The sequence below is a fragment of the Amphiura filiformis genome, chromosome 15, assembly GCF_039555335.1.
Source record: "Amphiura filiformis chromosome 15, Afil_fr2py, whole genome shotgun sequence".
Taxonomy (NCBI): Eukaryota; Metazoa; Echinodermata; class Ophiuroidea; order Amphilepidida; family Amphiuridae; genus Amphiura; species Amphiura filiformis.
Window position 1 is genome coordinate 64,759,620 of NC_092642.1, and position 17,498 is coordinate 64,777,117.

The window sequence follows — 17,498 nt, forward strand, 5'->3', positions numbered from 1 at the left end:
AATAGCTGCCAGGTGTCATATCTTTGAGATGTGTACAATATAGAATGCAGAAATTGTCAAATGTCTATAGGGCAGCTATTGCAGATAGGGTTCATCTGCAATAGCTGCCAGATGTCATATGTTGAGATGTGTATACACTATAGAATGCGGATATATTCAAATGTGTATATGGCAGCTATTGCAGTTCTTGCTTGATTTAACTCCTCCAAACTTTGATCTCACCTGTACAACCTTTGGAAAAAGTGAAATATTTGCATGTTTTGATGAGATTTTGAATTTGATAACAACATTGGTCTGTATTAAACTCTGAAAATAATAAATAACTTATGTAGGTCACAGCTAAACATTCAGTCATGTTGGTCAAATATAGCTTGATTGCCCATTTCCAATTCTATAGTATTAAATACGGTATTATATTTAACTGCGATGGTTCAAAACATGACCACAAATTTTCCTGGGAAAATTGAGTTTATGATTTTCTATGGGGTTGACCCATAATTTTCATGTCAAAAAGGAGGGGGTGGGCCTGAACATTTTGAGATCAGAAATGGGGTCCCGAAAATTTTTGTGATGATTTTTTTTTGCACCAGGCCCCCTAACAAGTGTTTGTGAATGGTCTTTTATTAAGATGTGAGTCTTTTGACAATAATTATTTCAACTCCAGTGTGTTTATGGAGTTGTTGATGAATCAGTGATATTTATATTTACAAGAAATGAATAGCTGTTCCAATAAAAAAACATCAGAAATCTGCCTATGAAAGCAATAGAAAGTTTTAGCTTTAACCCCTGCACTCAGGCCCATTCGCAGGGGTTGCTGGGGTGCAGCCCTCAAAAAAGTGAATAAAAAGTCCCAAAAATCCCAATTTGTGAGTGCAGCGGGCCAAAAAAATAGGTTTTTACAGGGGTTTTTATACTTAGTTGATCAAAAAAGGCCCAAAGTTTGAGAAGAAGGTTGCCTTGCACAAAATCTCCCCCTAGGAATAAAGCTCCACTTTTTCAAAATCCACACCCCCAAAAAATTCTGCGTACGGGCCTGCCTCCATCAAAAACAAAACAGGACACTTTTTATTTGGTACTTTGAATTGTTTGACGTAAACTTTAGTTGCTGTACAGTGTATATACATGTAGGCACATGCTTGTAAAATAGGAAAGTTTATCCATTCTATCCCTCTGCACAAAAGCTTTCAGTTGCAACTTGGAATTGTTGGGTAAACTTTGGTTGTTGGTTATGTTTGTGATGTCAGAAAAGGTCAGGCTAAGTATTTGTATGTATTGAGAACCTGTCGAGACAGAGCTTGGGTTAAATTGCTTAGCACACCTACCTGACTGTGACAAAGGTTAGCAAACTTTTGGGAAAATAGAGAATTCTGAAACATGTACATGTATCGTCTTCTCAGCAAAATTTTGCTTCAAGGCAAAAAAAGTTTTTCTCTGAAAAAAATAGCTAATATTTGCCTCGTAGTGCCAATGCTACAATGTGGATATTCCAGTTGAAATTCATACACCCCCTGTGGAAGACATGACCTTAATCTTCCACACAGGGAGTGTGAATTTCAAATGGGTTTACCTGAATGAGTAACTCCATTTGAAATCTAAACTCCTTGACTGGGCTCCTTGCATCATGTCTTCCACAGGGGGTGTATGAATTTCAACTGGAATAGCACAGTCTGATATTCAAGAAATCACTTTACTAGGATCTCAAACATGCTCATCCATCAAGACTCAGTTTGTTGACCTCAGTATGTAGCACATTCATAGAATGACCTTATAATGAGTTAAAGGGGCATTTCATCATCCACAGCCTCATCCCCCCCCCCACGTTTTTCAAAAAAAGTTGGGATTTTTATATCACTGGAAACCTCTATCTACATAATGTTTATGTATCAAAAATTTCTTGCAGATTCATTTGTTTAGCAAAGATATCGTCAAATTTGAATTTTGTTCTGGTATACCAGAACGAAATTACAACACTGGCCTATGGAGCAGTGTAATACACATAATCATGCATAACTCGAAAACGCAAAATCGGAATCAACTGAAATTTTGGGAATAAGCCTTTTTCAATGATATCTATTGTAAAGTGTCATAAAAAGAGGATGCTAGGATCACGAAATCCTCCTTTGAGTACTAAAACTCATTCACTACAACTTTGAAAAGTTACTTTTAATGTCCTTTCAAAAAATTACACAATTTATCTTAGTAATTTAAGAAATCTGAAAAAAATTGGTGTTTTCTATCTCCAGCGCTCCAAATTATCTAGTATCTCATCAGGTCATTGACTCATCGTCTTCATTAAGGGTGGCTATTTTTACATATCTGTGTCCTTGTTAATTGATTGTGTATGCGTACTTGTAAAGGCTGCTACGCACTTTATAGTGGATGTAGAATATTCAATGTAACATGTCTTGTAACATGGCATGGGGGAAATGCCCCCAGTCAGAACCCTTGACCCCCCTGTTGCCCCCCCCCCAGAAAAAATTATGAAAATTTCCACTTTTTGCGGCAATTTTTCGCAAAATTTGTTGATAATGCCCCCCCTGAAATTCACTTTGCCCCCTCAATCCCCTACCCCCCAAAAGATAACTGGCGCCGCCACTGGTAAAATCAATATATTTCCACCAGATATTTGAAATAACATATCAAACATTTGTTAGAAGTTAAACATTACTGGAGATAGAAGGGGAATAGATTACATAATGAAGACATGTTACATCAAAATATTCTACGTCGGATATTTGAAGTCTGTACGCCACTTACTCATCTGCGTCCTTGCGAATTGATTGTCTAGTACTGTAATACATAATGAAGTTAAATGTTACAGTGTGTTCGATGAATCATTAATTTGTATCAATTGTTAACTAACTATATTGATTTTGATTAATTTAGTTTACTCATCAAGGCATGTAAGACAATTCAAAGGCAATAGAATAAATGATAGTCTAATAGTAGAAAAGAAAACGAGCAAGGTACGCCAACTTGATGTGGGGAAACATGTAAAATACAGACTAGACAATATGCGGGGGGCAAAACCAGCAAATGTAGGCATAGGAAGTAGGCAAAGTTCGATTGCCAAAAATTACCAGTTCCAAGGCTCACAAAAGTGCTAAACCTGCAAAAACAACAAGGATCAATGATGTAAATCACTGTGCACACTCGGTAAACCAAACAACCAATGTAGGTACCAAAACAGGCAAAGTTCGATGGCCAAAAATTGCCAATTTCAGAGCCCACAGAAGTGTCAGCAAAACAGTACAAAATAACCTGGAGCAGACAAACAAAACCAATAGTCTAATAGTAATTTGGATGGCTTTGGTGCCAATTTTTTGTGGTTGATTTGTAGCAGTGGACTCATCGCATCGTTTGATTGATTTTTGCTGATGAAGAATTATTGTAAGACAATTCAAAGGCATTAAATAAAAGGATGGTCTAATAGTATGGTAATACTAAATTTTGATGGCTTTGGTGCCATTGTCTTGTGGCTGATTTGTAGCAGCGGACTTATGGTTTGATTGATTTTTGCTGATGAAGGTTGTAATACAATTCAAAGGCATTAAAATAAATGCTAGTCTAATAGTAATTTGGTTGACTTTGGTGCCATCTTCTTGTGGTTGATTTGTAGCAGCGGACTTATTGTTTAATTGATTTTTGCTGATGAAGTATGTAAAACAATTCAAAGTCATTAAATAAATAATATTCTTATAGTAATTTGGATGGCTTTGGTGCCATCTTCTTGTGGTTGATTTGTAGCAGTGGTCTTACCGTTTGATTGATTTTTGCTGATGAAGTATGTAAGACAATTCAAAAGCATTAAAATAAATGATGATTTATTTTTAAATGCTTTTTATTTTTGAGTTGGGATTTATGGTAACATAGTTCCTCAAATCACAAATATTTAATATCTAATCAGTGCTGCATAGGTTAGATAAGAAAATTGTAAATGTTAGGAAAATTTAAAATTGATTTTCATAGTGATTATTGATTTTATATTGCTTGTAAAACAAAATGTACCGCACGAGATAAAAAATCTTTTGACTTAATTTGGTCATTCATTTTTTGCTTAAAATGTTTTATTCTTGATAGCTCAAATAAAACAAAATGGAGTAAAATTGCTTGAAATACAAAATGCATGTTTGCCTAAGGGAAATAAACTTTTTTTTGTTTTTGTTTTTTTGAATGCGTAATATTATGAGTTAAGATCACTCTGGGTTCGTTTTCTATTTATTGACTTGCAGCAGTCAAGTTGTCGTTAATTAAGTATCGTATGGTGGTGTAACATATCCTGTTACTGATTGAAAGATACTTTTAACTAACCCCAATAAATGTCAGGCTTGTCAAAGATATCATGAGTAGATGATTTGTTTCCGCTGACCGTATACATTCATTTAAAGTCAGTCGGGTGTTGTCAGTGGACGTCCGGCTTCATCACAAACAATACAACCAATTTCGGTGTATATTTCCATCGTGATGATGAACTAGCCAACATGGAGACTGCAGACTGATGCTTAACACTTTTTTATCATCACTTAAAGGCGAGTAGAATGGCAGGAGCCTTATTTGTCCTGTTTTAGCCATTTAACTGAAAAACTGCATGTACTATTAATATTTGAATATTAACCCTATGCCCCAGTTGTTTTTTGGCGAGGGGAAAGGAAAGAAAGAAGGAAGAAAGAAAGAAGAAGAGAAAACTTTTTTTCTTAGGTGCAGTTTTTAACCACTTTTGGGTGGCAGACATGTGCACGGGCCTGCTTTCCACTGGGGTATAGCTTGGCCGACCAAGCTTTCTGTGACCATATGACTGATCGCATGATGAGCGTTTGGACAGTATTTTTTGTGGGCCATGAGAGCACATCAAACATATCGAATTGCATTCTGAATACGAAGAATGTCCTTCTGATATCAAATAATTTTGATTTTTTGAAATTGGCGATATAATACAAATTTACACAAATTTATCAGGGGGTGTAGTACCACCTTAAGTTAACTCAGTTGTCAGATACAACACCTGAAGCCTTGGTTTTTGCAGGGTATGTTAGTTTATTAAAGTACATTACAATTGTGTAAAAATCAAAACTTTGACAAACATTGAGGGCGTCATCCTTAGCAAATGTTACAACATTATACTTCAACAGTAGCAATAATGTGTTACATTGAATCATACCTTGAATCTGATTAATTTAGTTGTTGTGTTACATGCAGGTGGCTGGATGTGTGCACTGCATTAAAATGTTAGCACATAAGTTGTTAGTTTTTCACATATTTTATTAAAAAACACCAGAAATGCAATTAAAAAGAACAGTGCAGTGCATTTTGTTTCAAGAAACAACCAGCACCTACCGCTTCGCTGTTTTTTATTATTACTATTATTTTCATCCGATAAAAATATTTTCTTTTTGGGCTCATATATGATCAATTTTGTTTAAAACAAAGAGAGCAGTAATATTCTTGTAATAACTGATTTTGCTGAGATAATGACTAATTTATATGCAGAGACAAATGATGCAGATTTTCGTAAGAAAAACATGATTTAATTTTTCCTGTCCCAGTTGGATTACTGCGTATTTGTAAAAAGATTTCTATGTTGCTACCAGCTATATATCTACATTACATACTTATCTCATCACACGGAGCAGACTATTTTCTTAATTTAGCACAGTTATCCAGATTTTTGCAAGTAATGTTTTAACAAATGTTTGCTAAAATTGGAACATGATGAACTGCAATCAGTTATTGGGAGTGTTCATAAATACTGGGGAAGCCGTTGTAAAAATATGGGGGATGATAGAATATCGCATCAGAGTTAGCGCTATTAACTCTCCCCACGCGGGTGTCGACTGCAGACGACAAGTTAACAAAAATTCACAAATTTCATCATTGAAAATGTTCATGACCGTATTTGGAATCAGCATGACAAATGCATTAAAATGAGTACAAACAAATCTAGTACTAGTATTGGTTCAGTGGTTCTTAAGATAGCTCTTGATATTTTGAGAAAATATCTCAGAACTTAGAAATTCAAAAATTTCAGAATTGTACATTTTCATCACCATATTTGGAATAAGCGTGAAAATTGCATTAAAATGAGTACAAACAAGCCTAGTATTGGTTCAGTGGTTTTTAAGATAGCTCTTGCAGTGATATTTTGAGAAAATATCTCAACATTTTTATGTCTAAGCCTATGGCTAGTATGAAGAGTGCTAAACAGTGCTGTGTTTGATTAGCCTATTACATGATGCAACTATTTGGATAACATTTTAGCATAAACACACAGACACCCCACCCCACCATATTTTTACACACATCCATTGCATTTCGCATTTTTTCTCATGACCTGAAAGATGACTTAATATGGGTTATTCCTTTTAAAATCCATACACCCACTATGGAAGATAAATCTCCCACATAAAGTACATGGTGGGGGGGGGGGTGTAGATTTAAAATGGGAGTCGGGTATTCAGGCCCCCATTTAAAATTCACACTCCCAGTGGTCATGTCTTTCATAGGAGGTACTATTTAGTATATGGATTTTAGCTGGAATAGCCCAATTGTTGAAGTCCAACAGTCCTCGGTTTGTTGGTGTGTAAGTCATGCTGTGGCTGCACAAAAATGAAATATACCAAATATTGAGTCCTCAAAAGGTCAACACTCAGAGGACAGCCCAATATCCTCTGATATTGACATTGAAAGTGAGCATGTTAGCACGAAAACCTATGTGTCAGTGAAGCAGGCTGGTTACTTACTCACTACTGGCTAATGATGCTTGACTGCTTGGGATTTTGAGAATACGCTAAACTATAGAGTAAAGGACAAATGGTAGCTATTGAGGTTGGAGTAGGGTATATAGGATGCTGTTTACGATGTTTTCAGAGGACTATATATTTAGAGGACTGATGTCTAAGTCCTCATCATGCACAAGGTCCTCATTGTGTCGGTATGTTGTTATGCGTAAGTTCTCAGAATTGATAGCAATTATATACTCACACACACCCCTACAAGCACCTACACACCCCCTCATATAATCACATGTATTCATAAATACATTACAAATGCATTGTGGTCATTTGCAGACCTTGAACCGAGGACAGTCCTCCATTGCAGAGAGGTCCACGGTTTAAATGTGAAAGTGTATGTCCTCATTTGCTGGCAAACACTTACGCACATTCCACATACTTAAGTGTGCACATACACACAGGTTATGAGCTATGAGTCCTCGCTAAAAATTTTTTTGTTATCCAGTAAAAAGCTATGAAGTCTACAAAATCCATGTTGGCAAAATATCTAGATATTGTTTCAAGATCAAAAGCAAGGTGGACCCCAGCCTGACATAATCATTTTCAACATTATATACAATTCCAGATGCAATCATGTTTGGCAATGAGGCTTAGCTGTTGATGTTATTGTAAGACAAGCTATAATGAGATGATGGGCGTCATCGTGGCCTGCCTTGCTCGGACTTTAGCTACCCCATCAATGTCAACAAGCTGCGTATGGAAAACGATACAATCTTTTACTTATAATATGACAAGTAGGGTGACACTTACGGAGCTAGCTACACAATGATGTGTAGCACAAACCAATCGGGACTAAACTGGATAATTGTTGCAATAATCTGGACTTGTTCGATGATGTCATCTAAGAATACAGATTACTGTTGAAAAATCAACCATCCAGTTTGTACTAAATAAAAAATATGATTCTGTTGATGTTTTGCATTCAAGCCTCGAAATAAGGAGATCTGGACCAAGAGCCACACACTTGGAAAAAGTGGCTCCTGGTCCTGTGATTATCTAGTGGACCATGATACATTTTTAAAGAGCTAAGAGTCGTTTAAATGTTAATTGTACACATAAAATACAAAACCCGCTTTAACTACCAGGCTCTATTCTTTAAAAACATTTAGAGCCTGGTTAACATTATTTTGGTGTGGACCAAGAGCCAAAATGTTATGACCATTGGGTAAATGGCTCCTGGGTGCCAGCTTATTTCGAGGCTTGTTTGCATTAATAATCTGAATGACAGTGGCATAGCCAGCACTTTTTCAGAGGGTGAGCAAAGGGGGGAGTTTGGCGGGGGAGGGGGGGGGGCAACTTTCGGGGGTGAGGGGCAAACTTTGATGAAAATTGTCAAAAATGAGCTAAAAAGTACAAAAAGGTCTAAAATCTTAAATATCAGGGTGGTCAACATCCCACAGGGCAAGATTTTTTCACAGGGGGCAGACTGTCACCATAACCCCCAGGCTACGCCACTGCTGAATGAAGGCATTCAAGACATCAGGATGGGACAAATGTTGACTAAAACTTAAATGTCAATCAAGAAACATATTCTATTTTAAAACGGCAACTTTGATACACATAAAAGCGCTTTGATGCATCTAAAACGTGTTGTATAAATGTCAACATTTATTTATTTATTTAAGCAGTATGTAGATATGCTCACAAAGTCAGACAGAGGATGGACCAATGTGGACTGAGGTGTATCAAGAAATATTATGTAGATATACCATTTAAGTCCGACATGTCTGTGCCTTATAGACAGAGGACGGACCAATGTGGACTGAAGTGATTCAAGAAACATTATGCTGACATACCAACAAAGTCAGACATGTCTGTACTAAAGATCACTACTTGGATGGAGCTCTCACAGCTCAAAAGGAGCTCAATTAATGTCTGAATTTGGCTTGGGGTGATTTAATGAAAATAATTATCAGCAAAACACCTCCAGCAGACGCTAACAACAAAATTAATTGATGTTTGAACGATATCGAGGGAGGGGTGTCATGACGCTTTACTCGTCTAAGGACAGAGTCAAGTGCCTATCATTTTGATGTGGCTGATCGAAATTGAACAGTTTGTTTGCAACATGATTTGGGATATCATATGGCAGAAAAAAAAAAGAAAATTTTGTCTAGCGCTGTATCACTTACAACTACAGGAAAGAAAAAATCAAATGTTTGAAATTATGGGTCATATTCCTGGGGAGTTTTTTGCTAGCCTATGGCTAGCATGTAGAGCATTTAAGTAATGATTTCATGAAGTTTTAAATTTCATGAATTTTTAAAGGAATATTGTAATATTTCCGTAAAGAAAATAGATTAAAATTTTGTTTTCATCACAAAATGTTTCATGATCCTTTAAATTTTGAGGTGAACAAATGAGGTGAACGAAACAAAAATGGCTATATCATTCCAGCACGCATATCGCCAATGCATTGATTGTTCATGAAGTCATCAAGTCAATGTTATGAAAATTCTGTATATTCAGGCATAGATGTAAAAATAATGCACATCTATTTATGCGTCAATGATTGCAATTATACGCAAGTTTGACTAACGTATGTATGAAATCACAAAATCTCAGATTTTGTCATATATACAGCACCTAAGTTCTTGTATGTTAATTAATTAAACGACATTGCAATTGTGTACAAACCTGAATTTTCAACAACTAAAAATGAGAGCGTCCTCCTCTGCGCAAATGTTACATGAGTATTGCTTTAAGGGGGTACTATACCCCTGGCCAATTTGTGCCTATTTTTGCATTTTCACCAAAATTATAGCGCATAGGTGACAAGTAAGATATGTATATTATAGGGGCAAGGCCTACAACTACTGCACTGAAAATTCAGCAACTCAAGGCAAGCAGTTATTGATTTATTGATCAAATATTCGTTTTCCCTCATTTTTGACCGTAACTCCACAACTGTTGCCTCTGCTGAAATAAAATTTCCAGTGCAGTAGTTGTAGTCCTTGCCCCAACAATATACGTATCTTACTTGTCGCCAATGCGCTATAATTTTTGAAAAAAATGCAAAAATAGGCACAAAATTTGGCAGGGATGTAGTACCCCCTTAACACAGAAACAAACAGAAAATCTAAATCCATCAGTAAAGGCATATTGTACCATTTGCTGAGGAGAAATGGAATTAAACTGCAGTTTTCCTTGCGTTACCTCAGTTGTTTGGCTCAATATTATAAGGGGACATATCTGACAGTAAAAACTAACATTCTGTGGAAATGCAATACAAATCTATTTTTATGGAAATGTTACAATACGGCTTGAAAGTGATGATGTTCATCAGATTATTCTTATCATACTCATTTTAATCACAATCAAAATTCTATACATGAAGAGTGAAACATTTGACATAACTACATGTGATTGAACACCAATGCTACCAGAGATGAAGTGTTACTTCTCATCCTCAAGATGACTCACACACTGATTGTCACGGCCTTTAAGATGCGTACTATCTAGAGTTTGTGATGAGCTAGTAGATAGTATTTCTTCATCAGATAGATTTTGCAAAACCAATTTATTATCAATCCAACTTGTGTTGCAAGGTGGTATCTTTTGAGATGAACTGAGTGACTCTGTTTCTCAGATAGCTCATTGGAGTCCTCATGCCATATACTTGGCCAAATCATTTGCGATCCAAGTTTTAATGTTTGCATGTTTTGAACTTTTAAATTGCAATGTTTTGTGTGCAGAATCAGATTGACTCCCATTTCCTAAGATTTCCATGGATTACTCCTGGGGATTTCCCATTTTCCAGGTCCACTGGTTTATCTAGGGGGATTTCAATGGTTGATCCAGCCACCTGTCCTCTTGGCACTTGTTCAGTGTGGAGGGACCATGACAGGCCCTCTCTGATCATGCAATCACGCTAGAAGGCTGCTTCGCGGCTTGCACATACATACAATGACCTCATCTCCAGTAACAAAGTTCAATAATCTCCATTCAATAAGCATAGCTCAACAGTTGACCTCAAGTTGTGGAGTATGAGTTTTTGTACCCAACACACTCAAAGGTCATTCTATGCATGTAGAAGCCTATTGGGGCTAAAGAACTGCGTACTGACAGATGAGAATGTTTGTGTTGGTGCATGCACCCAAATGCACTATTCCAGTTAAAATCCATACACCCCCTATGGAACACATGATCTTCATCCTACACACAAGGAGTGTGAATTTCGAATGGGGTTACATGAATGGGTAACCCTATTTGAAATCTACACCCCCTGTGTAGGTGATTAAAATCAAGCCTTCCATAGGGGGTGTATGGATTTCAACTGGCATAGCCCAACATGCTTGTGATAAAGTAGACTTGGCAACAATACGCTGCTGTCATAATTAGTATATTTGCGATTAATATGATGGTATTGATTACTTAACCAGATGTTTGGATAATCAATGGCAATACTATGTATGACCATGGGAGTTGCTGCGAATAGTGACATCACCAAGTTCCAAAAATATTGAATTCTGGCATTTTTGTCCGATGATTGGATGCATCACATTCCATGTTCATCATGAGGAAAATGGACTGGATATATGGTGAATTTTGTTTCCATGTTGTTGTAAATAATTTGTTGTAATTATGAGTTATTATTTGGCTAGATCGGCTGGTGATTTGTATGGTGATGAAAAAAGGCATGTTTACAAAAAGCGCAGACGGAAAGATGGTCAGTATAATAATGTGTGTATGTCAGGGTGTAGGGTTGACTGAAAAGTGTACAAAGTTGGGATAAGCATAGACTGTAGAAAAGAATCGGGACATTTTTGTGGATGAGTATGTATGTGTCGGTGTGCTCATACATGAATGAGAGGGGGTGTGCACACATTCACTTGTAGAGTGGGGTGTGTGTGCAGGTATGTGCAAACAATGGAAAGCACAGTGGTATCTCTTGATTTGTGTGTAGGGGTGTGGGGGTGTAAATGCAAAAGTATATTTGCTGGGATGATGATTGCATGAGCATCTGCAGGTATTGATCATGTTGATCTACAGTACTTGTGTCATTGTATAATAACATAACAGTTGTGTGGATGAAATTCGCTGACTACATACATTAATAGTATCTAGTTTCACTGCTACTTTATTTCATTGGGAGCTGGTGGCCCACTAGGACCCTGTTCACATTAGAAAATTTCTTCATTCGACGAAGATAAGTTAATCTTGATTAACTAATTAAGCATGCGTACACATTATGCTGAATGAAGATCAAACAAAGAAATTGCACTGTACACATTTCATGCAAATTAACGAAGCTCAAACGAAGCTATTAACACCTGGCTTATTATTAAAGCCGGTGAAGGTCACATGGTCACTTTCCTTCGTCGAAAGAAGGAGCGTACACATTACAAAATTGGCCCGTTAAGCGAAGCATTCCTTCGTTGAAACAACCTTTTAGCTTCGTTGAATGAAGCAATTTTAATCTTCGTCAAAGGAAGAAAATTGTGAAGGCAGGCAGGGTTGCCTCAAATGTGCAGCTTGAATTACGGGTCAAATAGTCAAAAAATGACTAAATTTGTCTCTTAACCATTGATTTTACGAGACCGAAAACTGCCGGAAGTCACAGGACCTCTTGTGAATTTGTCCTTCAAGGTTTTCAAGATTTTCAAGGTTTGTACAAAAAAAAGTGGACCATTTTATTTGTATTATCATGGGGTACAACGTTTGTACAGAAAAAAAGTGGACCTTTTTATTTGGATTGGCATGAGGGTGCATCATGCAACATATGTCGTTTTAGTTGGCAGAAAAAATTGAAAATGGTTGCAAAGTGAAAAAAAAAAACACAAATAAAATTTCTGCGTACACATAGCTTCTTTTTTTACTTTTTGCCTTTATGTGTCTTTCAATTGAAGATTTATTTAGTAATGTACACCTTGCACTAATACATCTAGAGACTCGCTACTACTTATGTGTCATATGATTTCCTTATATCTACTGCTGGTGTCAGGTTCATTGCTCAAACACTGTAGAAGGCAGGCAGGGTTGCCTCAAATGTGCAGCTTGAATTACGGGTCAAATAGTCAAAAAATGACCCAATTTTTCTCTTAACCATTGTTTTTTATGAAAATGGGAAAACTGCCGGAAGTCACAGGAGCCACTGTTGAAAAGTCGCCCAATTTTTTTCTTAACCCTTGGTTTCTATGGGACAAGAAGGGTCAAAAGTAATGGGGAAATCATCAAAAGTCACCCAATTGGGCTACCAAGTCGTGGGTATGGCAACTCGGAAGGCAGGGTGAATGAATTGGAGATACATGCAAGCACAATCTTCTTAGTTCTACTCATCAACTGGCCAGGGTTCAAGGGAATGAACTACTTTGAACCATGTCCAGAAAACAATAAATGGTTTCCTTGAAAATTGTGCCATCATTTGTACATTTCCTATAATTGGTCATGTGATCCATAGTGCATTGACTTCTTGTATTGACACATGGTAATGTTTTGTGGTAATGGGTTGAATGTTTGCTTGGTTACTAGGCATCTTGCACACCACCATGTTGCAATTTTAATCCTTTTGGCGTTGTTTCAATCAGAAACGATTCTAGATGTTTTCATCTATCTATAAGCCATGCATACTATTGGATACACTGCAGCTTTGGTTCTGAACGTTTTTCTATGAGCCAGAGGGGGCAAGGGGCAGTGCCCCCTCCCCTGTTAGCAGCCTTGACCCCCCCCCCCCTTTGCCCCCTGTGGTATGCTGGCCACTCTGATATTTAAGATTTGTGTGCTTTTTTGTACTTTTTAGTCCATTTTCAGGGTTTTAGCCATTAGAAATTGAGTGTTGGGTGATAATTTACAGAAATTGTTTGACTTAGCAAGATTTCAAAAAAAGTGGACATTTTAAGAATCAATTTGATAAAATATGCATTTTTTTAAAGTTTGGGTGCTGGGCTCTAGCATCAAAATGAACCTTCAGTGATGGGCTTCAGAAGTGAGTGGTAGGCTCCACGGCCCACTGCTGCCCTACCATAGCTACAACCCTGTCCATTTTTGACCATCCAATGTTACCCCTTGAAAGTTGCCTTGATCCCTCCCCCCCATCCTGCTTTACCACCCTCTGAAAAAGTCCTGGCTATGCTCCCGGGTCAGGCCGATTTCTGGAAATAGTTTTTGGGAACTCTCGCTGATGGTGTTGGCATCATGCTCATCTGTATGTTGTTGCACTTCTGGGCTGTGTAATCTCCAAGCATGTATCGGAATGTTCTGTGATTCCAATGTTACCTAATACCCATCTACTTTCCGAGTACATGTATAAAAGTTGTCATTAGAAAAGTTTGGGTAGATATCTTGTAGCATTAACAGTGTGTTGATGAAATGAGGGGAATACGCTTCTGGTTATTGAACCCATGGGGGGGGGGGTAATTCCAAGTGGAAGTATATTAGGGATGTGCAGCCCAAATTGGTCTGTTTTTGCAACAAATCCATAGACATAGGGATGGGTAAAATGGGGTTGATTTTTACACACAAAAAATCTGTAGAAATGAGTCCATGTTTCTAAAAAATATTGCCCGAAAAGAGCACAATTGAGCTCTTTCCTGGGTAAAAATTACCTGTAGAAGAGAGGTAGGGTTTTGAATCTCAGGTAGCACAACTCCTCAAAAAATAATTTAAGTACTCCATTGGGCATTGAACCTTCGTTCTTATTAGTAAAGATTTAAAAAATATTGAAAAATATATTGGTGATTGACTTTTTATAATAATTTTGCTGTTGACGACGATGATGATGATAGTAATGGTTGTTAGCTGTAATAAACCTAGCTAATGGACTAAATCCAGGTGTATTATTATCTTTTATTACTTTGAGTACATTTAAAAATATAAGCCCTACCATTAGTGCAGGCATATGTATACACAAATTGATTGTATCAAAATGCATCACTTTGCTAGCGAAGTCACTTTTCATATTTTGCTTGTCCGTTTTGCAAGTTACAGCATGCTGCAGATTTCTTTAAAATTAAGCCTTCGGTCTTGGTAATTGAAAAGTTTTTTTGTGACAGAAAATTATATAATGCAAAAAGAATTTTTCTTTAGGCACGGGAGGTGGGTTGGTGGGAGACAGGAGGGGTATATATATCCCCCAATCCCCCAATCAAATGGAAGATTTCTCTAGGCCAGTGGCACAGACTCGTAGGGCACTGGGAACTTTCTGTAGGACACTGGGGTAACATAATCTGAATGGGAGTGAAGATTTTAAAAATCTCATTGACAGTTGCTGTTGCAAAAAAAATCCCATAAAAAAACAGTCCCTCAATTATGCATAGTATCCCCCCATTGAATGACTGACGCTATGCCACTGCTCTATACTTCATCTCAAAATGAACGCAAGCAAGATGCGACTCCCTTTTCTTGATCTCATCACGTATACGCAGGTGACAAGCTACCGTAAGCGTAATTGAAAATGGGTGTCATTGTTGAGTGACAGAGAAGTGATTACAAAAAGCCTTTTTTGTATCAAGAATGAAGCATTAGTATTCAAAATGTGAGAACAGTTGCACAAGCTTTAGCGATATCAAGGCTCAGATATGCATAGCACAACTACTTTTGTGTGTGTGCGAAACCTAAACACCGGGAGAAAGTTACATCTGAAGGTGATTTTTGAACATCAATTCTCTTGTTTCTGCATGGACTTCAGCAATACAATACAAGTCACTTTGCTCCATTTGGCATGCAACACAGAGAGCATTCGTTGATGATGTTGTGTCGCTCATGGAGGCAATTTAATATACCTCTGGATTATTTCGCTATGTACCTAGCAAACTTTGTGTGGTTGTTTGTGTTCTGCGTGTAACACATTGCGCCAAAATAGTTCGCTAAGCACTGCACGTGTAAAGCTTTAAGATGCATACAAATTCAGTTAATTAACGTAACACAAATACAGGTCACAAAATTACCATTATGCTATATTTTTCCGTTGCGAATGAATATTTAATATGATTTTGTTTCGTCTATTTTTGCTGTTTCAGGTCCACATTTTGTACTGTCACCACAGAATGGCATTCAAGAAAACGGCGCAAGCGGCGGAACCTCCGATGATAGCAACCTGTCTAGAATTGATGCAAGCCCAGCTGGTCGGAATTACGAACAATTACAGCGAGATTGTCACAAGGCCATGATTAATTTGGATGTATTACGTCAACAGCACTCTGATGTGTCCAAGAAATGTGACTCGGCGTTGAAAGAAGTGGAGTTTTATCGCCGACAAAACCGAGCCGCAGTCACCAACAGCGACACACTTCGCAGTGAACTGCAAACCATAAAGCAAGAATATGCTGAACTGTCAGCCGAAAGCTAATCGCGCTCAACAAGAAATTATAGACTTGCGACAGCTCCACGATGATGATTCCGATGACATTAAAGAGTTGCAGCGTCAAAATCGCGATATATTGAATCAAACTGCATCGTCAGAAGTCATCAAGAAAATGTACGATACTACGTTAAACAAGCACGAGACATTGAAAAAGGATCATGACTCACTTAGGAAGAGGTACGCAGATTTGATGTCTGAGCATAGTGTTACTGTGAGTAAACTTGAAGGTGCAGAAGAAGAAATTAGAAGATTAAGGGTCCTAAACGAGTCATTACAGCAAGAGAAAGATGCATCTCATAAAGAGCGAACATCTCTTAAACAACAGTGCACGGCGTTCATTCGTCAGTATGAACTGGCCATGCTTGTGAGCGAGATGCTGCCGTTCAAGAGAAAATGCAAGCAACTGATAAGTTTTCGAAAGCCTTGCAAGAAGCGAATCACATCAAAAAGATAAAACAGGATTTGGAGAGCGATTTTAAGCGAGTTTCAAAGGAGAGAGACGCTGCAATACGGGAATATACTTTAGTTATGAGTGAACGAGATGTAGTTCATAAGGATATTGAGAAACTTCAGAATGAGGTGGAAACGGAAGTGAAAAGACGGAGAGCTAGGGAAGAGGAGATCAAAAATATATACGCTATCAACAAAGAGTTAGAGCATAAACTGGATATGATTTGCGAAGAAAGGGATTCCATTTTAAGTGAATGTAATGACCTAACGGAATGTTATCGCAATATGATTAGCAATACTGTTCAGGTGAAACAGGAGCGCGATAAGGCGCTGAAAGAGTTTGAGAAATATAAAGAGGAAAGGGACGTTGCTCGACGAGAGCGCACGGAAGCGTTGGACCAACGCGACCAATTGTTACAAGAGTACTACAAATCTGCACAGCAGCAAAAATCTATGTGTAATGAATATGATCAAGTTAACAAGGAGATGGAGTCACTACGGAGAGAGGTGTCAACACTCTCCAAAGACCTCAAAGACGTGCAGAAAGAAGCGGACGGTGCCAAACAGCAGAGAGACTTTGCGTTTCCGAACGGGATAAAATCGTACAAGAGAGGGAAAGCGTGAGAACACTCTGTGATAAGTTGAGACGAGAGCGGGATCGTGCGGTGAGTGAGTACGCAGAGGCACTGAGACAATCAGATGACGTCAAGAGGCAGAAAAATGAAATGTCAAAACAGCTGAAGGAAGTGAGGTAAGTCTATAGATAAATACAATTTGATATTGAAAATACCCGAAAGTCGTCGCAATTTAACCCTAAATATGTTACACTAGTGCATGTTTGAACTGCATACATTGATGATATTTGCATTGATGTGCGCATAGATGAGGTTAACCTCATAAAGGCTATCGGGATTTACTGAAATACTGAAGATATCTCACCCTTCCCAGAATCCTATGCA

The 17,498-nt window shown here is 37.7% G+C and overlaps 1 protein-coding gene across 1 annotated transcript in view; it reads left to right on the forward strand.

The window, feature by feature from the left end:
- LOC140171104 (disks large homolog 5-like) overlaps positions 1-17,498 on the forward strand; it is a 172,311-nt gene that overhangs the window by 74,826 nt on the left and 79,987 nt on the right. Inside the window, 4 exon segments of the mRNA XM_072194272.1 lie at positions 15,746-16,068; positions 16,070-16,453; positions 16,456-17,122; positions 17,125-17,290. Coding sequence (XP_072050373.1) covers positions 15,746-16,068; positions 16,070-16,453; positions 16,456-17,122; positions 17,125-17,290 — 1,540 coding nt within the window.